At 38.1% G+C, this 13256-nt stretch overlaps 2 protein-coding genes across 3 annotated transcripts in view; one reads left to right on the forward strand and one right to left on the reverse strand.

Annotated features, from left to right (window-relative positions):
- LOC110018355 (protease 2) overlaps nucleotides 1–13256 on the forward strand; it is a 176673-nt gene that overhangs the window by 21397 nt on the left and 142020 nt on the right. The gene's annotated exons all lie outside the window — the stretch shown is intronic.
- Nucleotides 762–13256, reverse strand: part of LOC110018357 (probable aldo-keto reductase 1) — a 48559-nt gene continuing 36064 nt past the window's right edge. The window contains exons 7-10 of one of the 2 annotated variants that reach the window (XR_002293352.1): nucleotides 2747–2990; nucleotides 2505–2631; nucleotides 1931–2090; nucleotides 762–1104 (exon numbers count right to left, since the gene is read on the reverse strand). Coding sequence is in view for 1 of the 2 variants with exons in the window: in XM_020715645.1 (XP_020571304.1) it covers nucleotides 2797–2990 (194 nt within the window). In the remaining variant the exon portion in view is untranslated. The other variant, XM_020715645.1, reaches the window with a different exon arrangement.

A 13256-nucleotide genomic window follows, 5' to 3' on the forward strand; every position in this document is an offset into this window, starting at 1 on the left:
TACATATATATATATGACAAAAACATGTGGAGGAATCCATGTGCGCATCCTACAACTTGTATGAAAGGTGAAACTAAGTTGCTTGTGAATATTCATGCAAAGAGTAGTCAAAATGCAGGAGGGAGAGAAGAAGGGCTCACAGCTAAAGAGACGAGGCATCCTTGGTTGGCTTTTGGAAAGTAGAGGAGGCCTGCAGCGTTAAGAGTACAACACATTACTATTTGCCTGCTAAGAAAGACTGCTCTGACTTCCCTTTTCCTTTCTTCTTTATTCCCTTTCCTTTCACAATCAGACCGCCAAAAGCAGTATGCTCCTTCCTCTCTTGGAACTCCAACTCTTAATTCTCCCCCCCTTTTTCCAAAATTCCAAGCTTTTATATCAAATCAAAGATTTGCATGAAAAATATGTATTTCATCAAATAAGTTGATGGTAATGATATTTTTGATGCGATCCACAGGTTAAGGTGTTAGGCAAATAAATGCAAAAATTTTGATTTTTTATTTGTAAATAGAACCCACTTAGTGGAATAAAGACTACTACTTGTTGTTATGGTATGTAGATTGATAAGAATTCAGTGGTATATAAATGCTCAGGACATCAACAATAATTTCCCTTGATAAGTTACCCCCACCAGTTTCTACTATTTAGTCCGTAACTGCTATTATGTCTGCAAACATCATATAAATTTTTGAAATTGACAACCCATATAACGCAATAAAAGTGAAAGAAAATGAAGGATTAGAGTATTCCAACTTGACGGCACAACATATCCAACATAAAAAATACAAAAAATGCATATTGATGTTCAACATTTACCGAAAATGAGCTTTAATTACTTAAAACTCAAATTCATCCATGAAATGTATTTAGCATAAATTTGAAACAAGTTTGAAATCACATACTTTCGTTTTCCTAACACTAAAGTGATGATGGCAGCAGCAGTCCTTTCTAGTTCAATGGATCCAAGATGCATGATGAATTCTTGGCTCTTGGATTGAGAAATATTTGACAGCCAATAAGATGTGGTATCTTCAGATCTGTAAAGGTTAATCAGCTCCAAAGTTTGGCTAAAAGGCTAAGCGTGCATGCATAACACAACCCCACCTACGAACAATAACACATAAAGAAATAAAGTAGAAGTCAAGGGAATGGAAAAAGAGAACCGTTAGCATGAAAAGAATACAAGATAGAATGTAAAAAACAAAAGAATTCTTCACTGTATTAAAATTTAACTGGAGAAGAAAGTAGTAATAAATTCCCACAAAACAAAAGAGGGCAGTAGAAAAAGCAGCTTTCAGTAGATTTACCCATGAGTAGCTGCGCCACAGAAAAGGTGCGGATCATGCGATAAGCAATTCTTAATTATTAAGAGATTCAATAAGTAAACATTATTCATATTTACATGCTTAAGACTCAAATCTTTAACATCACATACAAAATATCACCTTTGCTATCTTTTTAAAAGTAAAATACATCTTTCAATGCATAGGCTTATGACACCGAAATGTTGTTAAGCGTAAATATCAAACTTTATATGTTAGCTAAGTAAATACATATGAATTGTGTGGTATGTATGTAAATTTCCCAATTTTAAATATTCAAAATAAATAAATAAAGGGGGGTCCACCCCATTCCTATGTATTTACATATTCAACACCTAGCAAAATAAATAAATAAAGGGGGGTCCACCCCATTCCACCCAACCTTTTACATATTCAACACCTAACCTTTTACTTTTTATATTTATACCACCCAAATCTTTCATATCACATCAAAATTAGCACTTTCAACTTTAAAAAATTGAAATACATTTTTACATGTATGGGTAAGATGACATAACTGTAAAAATTGAAGGTTAATAGGTAGATGTGTAAATACATAGGAATTGAGTGGTAAGTAAATCTTCCATAAATAAATTGAACAAATTTACCTCATTTTATTTTACATCCTAACACGGACCTAAGGGATTGTGAGTCTGCGACACTCTGAACGAATGAAGCTGCCTTTATTTGTTCATTCAAATCAGCTGACTCCACCTATCTGCTTTGATAGTTTTCCTTAAGATTGATCCAAAAGATTTGAGAGCTCAACTCCAATAATAAAAAAAAAATTGATTTCATAAATTCATCCAAAAAGAAAACGAAAAAAGATCAGCATCACATTTTAATTAAAACTGGAAAGATAGAATGGCAACTTCTCAGTGATTGCAGTAACAAAACTCTAGATGATGAATGCATTCAATTTTATGTGTTGAGCTTCAATTTGAATAATCAATTGAAATTGAGAAGCTGGAGCTCACTCACAAACTAACGTGTTTGTTATGAACAAGAAGATGAATCCAATCCAAGCAATTCGAGTAATAAAATGATTTAAAAAATAATGAAGTTTTTTTTTGGCATATCAGAGCAAGTAATTTTTGAAGTTTTTAAAATCATTTACTTGAATCTTACAATTGTAATACTTTTAAAACATCCTCACAATCTGCAAAGTTAAGCTAGAGCTACCTCAAATTTGACTTCTTAGATCATCAAGCTCAGCTCATGAGCTATTAGTAAAGTCATGACTGAGCTGGCTACAAGCTGTCTTGACTCAATCACTGCCCACCCTATCTCCAGCTATTTATTATGCATTCTGTATGTGTCAAATATGGTCATATTAATGACTTGAAATGAAGAAGCTACACAAAAGCCCTTAGACAATTGGTAAGGTAGCTGATCTTAATCATAAACAGAAAAAAGAAGTAAACCTAGAGGATCAAGAGAAAAGTAAATCACAACTGATAAACAATCCAACTGTTCAGGCAGATAAATTGTTTTCCTTCATAGGTGTATCGGCAAATTTCCAAGAATGTGGGACTAAATGCCCATAGATCCTATCACCCGCCACCTCATCAATGGACACAGCACTAGAAATGTCTTCCATGTCTTCCTCTGTGAGCCTCACCAGTAGTGCATCAATGTTGTCATCAAGGTGTTTAATCTTTGTTGTTCCTATCAAGGAAAAAAATTGAGGTGGTTAGATAAACACAATTTTAGTCTTAAGCGCTTAAAAGAAGGCATGGAGTAAAGATCCTCCATTCAAATGGGAAATCCTTATTAAGCCATTGAAGTTAGCTCAAGAGAAATGACCAGTAATACTAAAATGCAAAAAAACATTTGAGGTTCACAATATGACCACCTTACATGTAATAATGATTTGCATCATAAAAAAGATATGGTATTTCTTGTGAGAATTAGGGATTATGGTCTCATTGCTAGTCCTCAGGATTTGTATTTTTGCACAAAATTCCACAACAAAATCATTGATCTTCAGGACTACCATGTGATGTGTTAAACTCTCCACAAGCGACCTCAACCTCATGTCGCTTAGATGCCTTCCGATCGCAAAATTGACTTTGCACTCTTACTGTTTATGTGTTGCATGAATACGAATACAAAATAATTTGTGTATGAAACAAAGATGATTGATGCAAATCGAGGGAATTGACAAGCTTTGTCTCCTCTCTCCCATTCATGCATCACAGAGATCTGCCTTCTCATTCGTTCTTTCTTGCAATTCTAATCTTTCCGCTACAACACACATCTCTAACCCTATCACCACTCTCCTATTCGAAGATTGACCCACTGCTAGCAGCTTCAAAACCGAACAACATTGCTCCTCTCGCTGTCCTTCTTACTTTCACACTGTTGATCTTCATCTCCTCTTCGACCTCGATCCTAGACCCACTACCTAAGGCAGCACCTCACACAAAATACCTCAAATTTTATCACTAGCTTTGCTCATCTCCCACACCATAACTCACGCGAAACCCAAATAAGAAAAAAAAAATGTTCGCAAAATGAGGATAAAAACTTTGGATAGTGTATTATCTACAATTCTGATATGCCTTCTTAAAATTTGACCAATAACCCACTATAAAACTCTCATGTTTCAAGGGAGTCCGGGACATGAATTTTTTAAGCTCACATGATGCAAATCTAAATGTTTGTGTTCATTCAGAATCTGATTCACGCATATTGATTCTTAATTCTCATTTCCTAGATAACTTTAAGGGTAAAAACAATAATATTGATGATGATCTCCACAAAAACAAGATGCGATCTCTACTATTTTGCGTATTCTATTAGGTCAACTCATTATGGCATAATTTCAAATAAGCCTATTGGATTCTAACAACACATGTAATAGTCTATTAAGTCTAGCTTATTAGACCCAGCTCATTACGGTATGACTTCAACTCAGCCTATTGGACCAAGATCTTGACAACCGTCGATGTTGCTTAGATGCCTTCCGATCGCAAAATAGACTGCTCTCTTACTGTTTGGGTTCTGAATGTATAAGAAATACAAAAATCATTCGTGTGTGAAATGAAGATGATTGATGCAAATCAAGGGCAATGACATGCTTCGTCTCCTCTCTCTCCCATTCATGCATCACAAAGATCTCCCTCTCATTCAGTTTTTCTTGATATTCTCATATTTCCGCTACAACACCCATCTCTAACCATATCGCCACTCTCCTACTCGTAGATAGGGCTGTAAATGAGCCGAGCTCGAGCGACCTCAGGCATGGTTCGTGTTCGGCTCGTTCAAAATTGCTCGTGTTTGAAATTGACTCGTGAACAGTGTGTTTGTGTTTGGCTCAAAATTGGTTCGTTAAAATTAACTAAAAAAATAGATGTAGAGTATTGGATTCAATCCTGAACTAAATCTATTTACCACACGAGCTGCTATGATTTAAACTTAGATATAAATAATATATAAAATATATTATTATATACATAATTATATGATTTTTTTTTTATTTCAAGCTAAAACGAGCCAAACACGAACAAACAAAGTTTTTCGTGCTCGGCTCGTTTATAATTCGAGCTTAAAAAAATTATTCGTGTTCGGCTCGTTTACTTAACAAACAAACGAGCCGAACACGAGCGACTTAACGTGTTGAACATGAGCTATTCGTGAGCAACGAGCTTTTTTTACAGCCCTAATCGTAGATAGACCCACGGCTAGCAGCTTACAAACCCGTTGCTGCTCTTCCACCGTGAGTATACGAGTTCCACCCATCACATCAAACACGATACAACCGACTTTAGGAGTTGAGAAATATCACATTTTATACATATATGCTAATCAACGATGGTGAAGCAGTGAACTTGTACAAATCTCTCAATACAAGCTCAACCTCCCTCCCTGTAATAAATCCATATACATATGCACACACATACATGTTAAACAAAATTTATTCTCAAACTCTTCTCACCAAACAGCAAAATGACAACTTCAAACTCTACGGAATCTAGAATCGAGCATGTCACTTCGCAAAATTGTAAGAATATAAATTTTAATTCCTACAAAAAGCTTTTAATTGATTCATACTCCGCACATATATTTATTTATACAAAACTGCATACTTGCTTTTGGTTGAAGTGGATTGTTTGTGATCTTACAGCAGGGAGAAGGAACTGGTGAGCAGTGGGGAGTTTTGCTCAAGCAAAGGTTCTCGGCACGAGTGGTGCAGGCGAGTGGAGAAGGCTATGAAAGCTTTTGAGAGTGTTATTCAAGGTGGAGATTTGTTATGGTTGACTCATATATCATATAAGGGACAGATGTTGGAATGAAGCGGAGCGGAGCAGAATAATCTGTCCAATCGGGGGAGTTTCGTTACGTGGGTTGGGTGTGCGGGGGCAACGCCCCATGGTACGGTACATGAGTAATTTTGTAATTACATATTGTACTTCAAAGTTTACTCCATGGCTATATATATATGCTTGCTTATAACCCTAGGGAGTATCTCATATTCTATTCTGTACTCTTTTCTGAAATTGAAAGGAATCCACCGCTCTACTCCCGAGGACGTAGGCATCTTTGCCAAACCTCGTTAAATCTTTGTGTTCTTCTGGATTTGTGTCGATTTTTGTGTCGATTCGTCGATTCCTGTTTTTCTTCGCCCTAATTTTCTCAACAAGTGGTATTAGAGCGAGGTTGTAGGACAGTGAAGAAAAATTTTGATGTAAGAAGAAGATTTGATGGTGGCGCTTAAGGAGTTCGACGATTAGGTGCGAGAACAGACGAAGAGCTTCGATTTTCGCGAGTTGTTCAGCCTGCGACTTGGGTTCGGCGACGGGTTTCGAGAAGTTCAGCGACGGGTCTCGGCGAATTTGGCACTGCTTCTGTGGCTTGGATCGCGACAGGAGGCGGAGAAGCTTTAGGAGGCAAATAGAGGCGTTCGACACAGTATCGCAGGACGGTTTGCGAGCAAAGTTCGACGAATTACAGGAGTTTGCGAAGGGGTCCTTCGACGACGAGGGCTCTCGACGAATTTGACGAAAGGCTTCAGCAAGGGTTCGCGACAGTTCGGACTGTGTTGCAGTGGAATTCAGCGCTTGCTTCTTCTTCCGCGATAGGCTAAATATCGTGTGGCGGCTCTGTGAGCCATTTCAGTAAAGGATTCAGGAAGTAGTTCGACACAAGCATTGGCTCCCAAGGGATTCTTCTGTGAATCGCGAATCAAGAAGAGAAATTCTTGCTGCGAAAGAGGAAATTCTCGGTGGACGCAGAGAATTTTCAGGACGCGAAAAAGGCAAGGAACAGGGGAAAGATCATGAAGGAATTTGTAGAAGAATTTGTTGCAGGATTAGTTTTCAGATGATAATTTCTGGTGCGAAATTCGAGGTGGTGAAGTTCAATGGAGCTGGTAACTTCAGATTGTGGCAAACAAGGGTAAAAAATCTGTTAGCGCAACAGAGAATCTTAAAGGCTTTGTGGGTAACGAAACCAGATGCCATGAAGGATGAAGATTGGGAAGAATTGCAACGAGTGACAGCAACCATACGTTAATGTTTGGCAGATGAGGTTATGTATCACGTGGTGAGTCTGAAATCTCCAGGAGAGGTATAAAAGAAATTGAAAACTCAATTTATGTATAATTCTCTGACGAATAAATTGTATCTGAAACAAAAGCTGTATGGGCTGAAGATGCAAGAAGGTTTTGATCTGGCGCAACATGTTAATGACATCAATCAAATAATCACAGATTTATCACGGCTTGATGTGAGTATTGAGAAAGAAGACCGAACAATGATTTTGTTGTGTTCATTGCCTTCTTCTTATGAACACTTGGTGACTACTTTGACATATGAGAAAGAAACTATCAAAGTTGATGAGATTACTACAACTTGTTAGCTCAAAACCAACGGAAGCAGAATTCAAGAGAAAACACTCATGGCGACAGTTTATATGTTAAGGGTAATCAGGATCGTGGAAGGAAGAAAGAGAATGAGGGTTCTGGAAGACTAAACTCCAGATCAAAGTCTAAAGACAAAAAAACATTTCATTGCTAAAAGTGCAAGGAGTCGGGTTATATGAAGAGAGATTGTCCAAATCTGAAGAAGCAGACTGATGAGAAACGTGATGATGCATCGTCGAAGTTTACGAAGTTTATAAATGTGGTGCAGAGTGACAATTCAGATTGAAGTGATGACGATATGCTTTCAGTTTCATCAACTCAGTTCAGGGATGCATGGATTATTGATACATGACGCTCTTATCACATAACATCTAATAGGGAGTGGTTTACTTTATACAAGTTAACTAATCCTGACTCAGTCTATTTAGGTGATGATAGATGCTGCAATATTGTTGTTATTGGTGAAGTCATAATTCAGATGTATAATGACACTGTTAAAATATTATATGATGTCAGACATATTCCAAATCTGAAAAAAGAATTTGATTTCCATAGGTAATTTACATATAAATGGTTTTATTCATAAGTCAAATGAGAATAGGGAAACTATTAGAATTGTTAAGGGTGCACTAACTGTGATGAAGCATATTCCAAATCTGAAAAAAGAATTTGATTTCCATAGGTAATTTACATATAAATGGTTTTATTCATAAGTCAAATGAGAATAGGGAAACTATTAGAATTGTTAAGGGTGCACTAACTGTGATGAAGGGAAAGTTAACTGCTGGTAATATCTACAAATTGTAAGTGAAGTTCGTTCTGTGGAGTCAGATGATGATAGTACAAAAGCTATGACATATGCGTCTGGGTCATTTTAGTGAACGTGGGATGACAAAATTGCATAGAAGAAACCTTAAGGGTGCACTGACTGTGATGAAAGAAAAGTTAACTGCTGGTAATATCTACAAATTGTAAGTGAAGTTCGTTCTGTGGAGTCAGATGATGATAGTACAAAAGCTATGACATATGCGTCTGGGTCATTTTAGTAAACGTGGGATGACAAAATTGCATAGAAGAAACCTGTTGCATGGTGTTAAAGCTGCAAGCTCGATCTTTGTAAGTTCTATGTTCTTGGAAAACAGACTAAAGTCAGTTTTATGACTGGAAAACACAAACCTGAAGAGATTATTGATTGTGTATTCTGATGTATGGGGCCCTACTAGGGAATCGTCATTGGGAAGATCTCTGTATTTTGTTACATTTATTGATGATTTCTCCAGGAAGAAATCTGAAATATTCTTCAAATTCAAACTGTGAAAAGCTGAGGTGGAGAATCAAACTGACAAAAAGATCAACTATTTAAGATCTGATAATGACACGGAGTACACAGATTCACAGTTTCAGAAGTTCTGTGAGGAGCATGAGATTGAGGCAGAAGTTCTGTGAGGAGCATGAGATTCAGAGACATTTTTCAGTACGCAAGTCACCACAGCAGAATGGTGTGACAGAAAGGATGAACATGTCCTTAACTGAAAGGGCAATATGCTTGAGACTAAAAACAGATTGAGACTAAATGCAGGACTTCATAAGAGTTTCTGGGTAGAGGCTGTGAATATGACATGTTATCTCATCAATAGATCACCTTGGGCTATATTAGGTGGCAAGGTCGCAGAAAAGACATTGACATGTAATCTAGTTAATTTCGATTATTTACAAATTTTTTGTAGTCCTGCTTATGTGAATGTACCTGGAGATGAAATATCAAAACTTGATGCAAAATCCAATAAGTGCATCTTTCTGGGTTACAAGAAAGGTGTGAAAGTATAAAAGTTTTGGGATCCTATTGCAAAGAAAATGGTGATCAGTAGAGATGCAGTTTTTGATGAACAGTCTATGTTCCAGTAGAATCAAGACAAAGTGTCAGAGAATAGTTTCAGTTCAGATGCAGTGCAGATGTATTTAGAACAACATTGAAAAATAACTGAGAGAGTTGAAGGTTCAAATCCAATGTCTGGTGATTCCATTCCAGATGATCTGCAGAATTATAATCTAGCAAAAGATAGAAAGAGACGCACCAATGTAAAACCTCATAGCAAATTGGGTCATGAAGACTTGGTCTCTTGTGCTCCTCTTATCAGCAGCGATGATCCTTCAGTTGTGAGGTACGTTGATTCAGACTATACAGGTAGACTATACAGGTGATTTGGATGGATTTGGATGACAAAAGGTCTACAATTAGGTATGTGTTTACTCTTGGTGGAGGGCCTATATGTTGGAAATCAACAATTCAGTCTATTGTGGCATTATTTATAACTGAAGCTGAGTGCATGACAGTAGCTTAAGCTGCGAAAGAAACCTTATGACTTGTTGGGTAATAAAGGAACTGGCGTTAAGCAAGGTGGAGTTCAGTTGCATTGTGACAGTTAGAGTACTATTTATTTGGCTAAGAACCTGGTGTACCAAGCGAGAACCAAGCATATTGATGTCAGGTATCACAAGATCAGAGAATTGATTGCTTCTGGTGAGATATTGCTGCAAAAGGTTCATACTAATGAAAATGGAGCCAAGCCAGCTACTATCAACAAGTTCTTGCATTGCTTGGAGTTGAATGTTTGCAGTTGCTAGAGAAGCATGGTGACCCAACCCACTTCAGTCTGTAAGAAACTCCATGATGTATTTCTTTTAAGGGACTGGATATTCGCCAAGGTGAAGATTTGTTATGATATGACTCATATACCATATAAGGGACAAATGCTGGAACGAAGCAGAGCGAAGTGGAAGAATCTGTCCAATTGGGGGAAATTCGTTACGTGGGTTGGGGGTGCGGGGTCAACGCCCCGCAGTACGGTACAAAGATAACTTTGTAATTGTAGATAATTTTGTAATTGTATATTGTACTTCAGGGTTTACTCCAGGGCTATATATATGCTTGTTTGTAACCCTAGGGAGTATCATATATTCTATTTTGTACTCTTTTCTGGAATTAAAAGAAAACCACCGCTCTGCTCCCCTGCTCCCGAGGACGTAGGTTATCTTTGCCGAACCTTGTTAAATCTTTGTGTTCTTCTGGATTTGTGTTGATTCCTTTTTTTCTTCGCCCTAATTTTCTCAACAGAGATGTAGTACAAAGGAGGGGTGAGGAGTGCTTGCGGCTCAACAGTTGAAGTGCAACAAATGAGAGGGAGAAATGAGACGAGGGAAGGGGTTGAGCTGGTGATGAGATATTGAGAATTGAACGACAAAGGAAAGAACAACATATTTACGATTTGGGTCGCCATAAGGAGATGAGCTGCAAGAACAATATAGTTGTGGGGAGCCCGGTGAAAAGTTTGTTGAAGTAGAAATTGGCAATGGGGAGGTGGGAGCTATCTGTAGCATTAAGGAGGAAGGCAGACTACGGGATTTAGCGTGAGATATATGAGAACGGGAAGGAGGTGAGGGGGTTGCGTTCTCACGAGAGCTGAGCTACGAAATGGTCTGAATGAGGAAGAGGAGCAAAATAGCTTGTGTTCACGAAGAGGGGAGCAACCGGTCTATGAGGTGGACAGAGTTACGTTTGGTGGTGATTTGGAGGCTAGACTTGCGAAGATTATTCTGGTGAAAGGAGAAGGGAGAACAGGAGAGGAATGGAATTTATATGTGGTTTCAAAAGAAATGAAGAAAGGTTGGTCCGTTTAAGGAGAAGGGAAAACAGGAGAGGAATGGAGAGATCGAAGAGTCTGATCTGGGAGAGACGAGAGTTACCGTGCGTGAGAGGGAATGAGGTAATTGAATCCAAATAGGATATTATTATTTTTAAGTGGCATGACATGCTTCCATTAGATGGTGTGGAGGAAGATGCATTGACACAAAAAAGAAGCGGCATCTTGAATAGGAAGAAAAAGCAATTTGAAAAAAAAATATCATTTTAATTTTTCCCTTTTAGTTTAGATGCCTCCATTTGCATGCTACTGACAAATGCATCAAAAGAAGACCTACGACAATACAAACCTACAAGTTAAAGTGCTAGGAGATCGATGCCTTAAAAATCAACAGGGACACTAATTTACAACAAACATGATCCACTTCAAATGTGCACCATATTGATTGGGGGGCATTTATTGACCTACATATATAATTCACGAGCCGAGAATATTGCATACAAGAGGACTGATGAATGATGAATATCGCGTTGCACAATCAAATATAAAAAATGTCACGAGCACATTCAAAAACCACCCAAAATATCATCAAATTGTAAATTTGATTAAACGGGAGCATCAAAAATACAAAATTGACTAAATGGAGATATTCCACAGTTGAAAGGACCAAATATGATGTAAGCGACAAACCCCTGAAGCAACGTACATAGTTTGAACCCAAATTGCTCGGTTCATCGATGAAGTTACCCAAACGGCCTTCGATCGCAAAAGAGATTGAGCGAGGCACGTCCCAAATGTCAACTTCCCTGAAGAAGATACTCATATTGCCAAGTTTTCGTGCATTTGTCGGTGTCACCCAAATTGAGAAATCTAAATTAAGAAAAAATAATATAATGTATTTTTTGTTTAATTAATTCAGCTCAAGCCACCACTTCTCTTTTGTGCACATGAATCCACCTCCACACTTCCAATGGGGGCATATGCCCTCACTTAAAAATAATAAGAAAATAAAAAATAATAATATCCTACCTAGACCCATCTCCCTCATTCCCTCTCATGCACGCTAAATCTTATCTATCCTAGATCCCACGCTCTAATCTCTCCATTCCTCTCCCATTCTCTGCTCCTCAAGAGAAACACCTTTTCTCGAACATCTCTTCTCAAACCACACATCAACTTCTCTAGCCAGCCGTCTTCCACCTCACCCGAACAACTCCTCGCAACTCCAGTCTCCAAACCACCACAGAACGTAACTCCGTCCACCTCGCAAACTGGTTGCTCCCCTCTTCGCGAACACAAACTATCCAGCTCCTTTTCCTTATTTAGTCTATCTAGAAGCCCAACTAATGTGAAAACAATAATCCCCTCACCTCCTTCCCGTTCTCATCTATCTCACGTCAAAACCCACAACCAACCTCTTCCTCCTTCCTCACGTGACAGACGGCTCCCACCTCCCCATCGATAATTTCTATTTCAGCAAACCCTTTTCCAGGCTCCCCACTGTTTATTGATCTTGTAGCTCATCTCCCTCCGGCAAACCGTCGTTCAGTTCCTATAAAGTCTGTTGGAATGGAGAAACTTTTAGGAAATGACAAAGGCTAAAAACACAACTTATGGAAGAAGCTTCACTCTTATTTATCACCTTTACTTGGCTTGATACAAACTCAAAGACTCCACCCCTATTTATACTAGTGGCACCTCCTATGGCTAGGATTGTGTCACCACAATTACAATCCAATGGTTACACATAATTCTACACTTACCACACAATAATTCAACACCTACCACACCTACCACACCTACTACACAATAATTTCATACCTACCACATATTCTAGAATAAGCTTATAGAAATTAAGCTTTATTTAAACAACTAAAACCAAGTTTATATTTCAACACCCCCTCTTAAACTTGATTTTGTGACTCCAAGCAAACTTCTCATTTTAATAAAGTCTTCACTCTTCAGTGGCTTGGTAAAAATATCTGCAACTTGGTCTTGAGACTTCACATACTGCGCTTGTATCTCCCTTCTTTCGATGCATTCTCTGATGTAGTGATAACGCATATCAATGTACTTGCTTCTATCGTGGAAAACAGGATTCTTTGCTAGCGCGATTGCAGACTTGTTATCAATACAAATCTTAATCGCCTCTTCGTATGGTAAGCTTAACTCCTTTAATAGATTTCAAAGTCAAATTGCATGACAAACACATGAGGTTGCAGCCACGTACTCTGCTTCGCAAATAGAAAGAGTGACAATTGGTTGTTTCTTTGACATCCAAGTGAAAGCAGTGTCTCCTATGAAGAACACGAACCCTGTAGTGCTCTTTCTATCATCCATATCTCCAGCCCAATCACTGTCGCTATATCCTACAAGCTTGAAATTGTTGGATGATGAGTAAAATAAGCCAAAATCAATTGTACCTTT

This window comes from Phalaenopsis equestris, unplaced genomic scaffold (genome assembly GCF_001263595.1).
Source record: "Phalaenopsis equestris unplaced genomic scaffold, ASM126359v1 Scaffold000016, whole genome shotgun sequence".
NCBI lineage: Eukaryota > Viridiplantae > Streptophyta > Magnoliopsida > Asparagales > Orchidaceae > Phalaenopsis > Phalaenopsis equestris.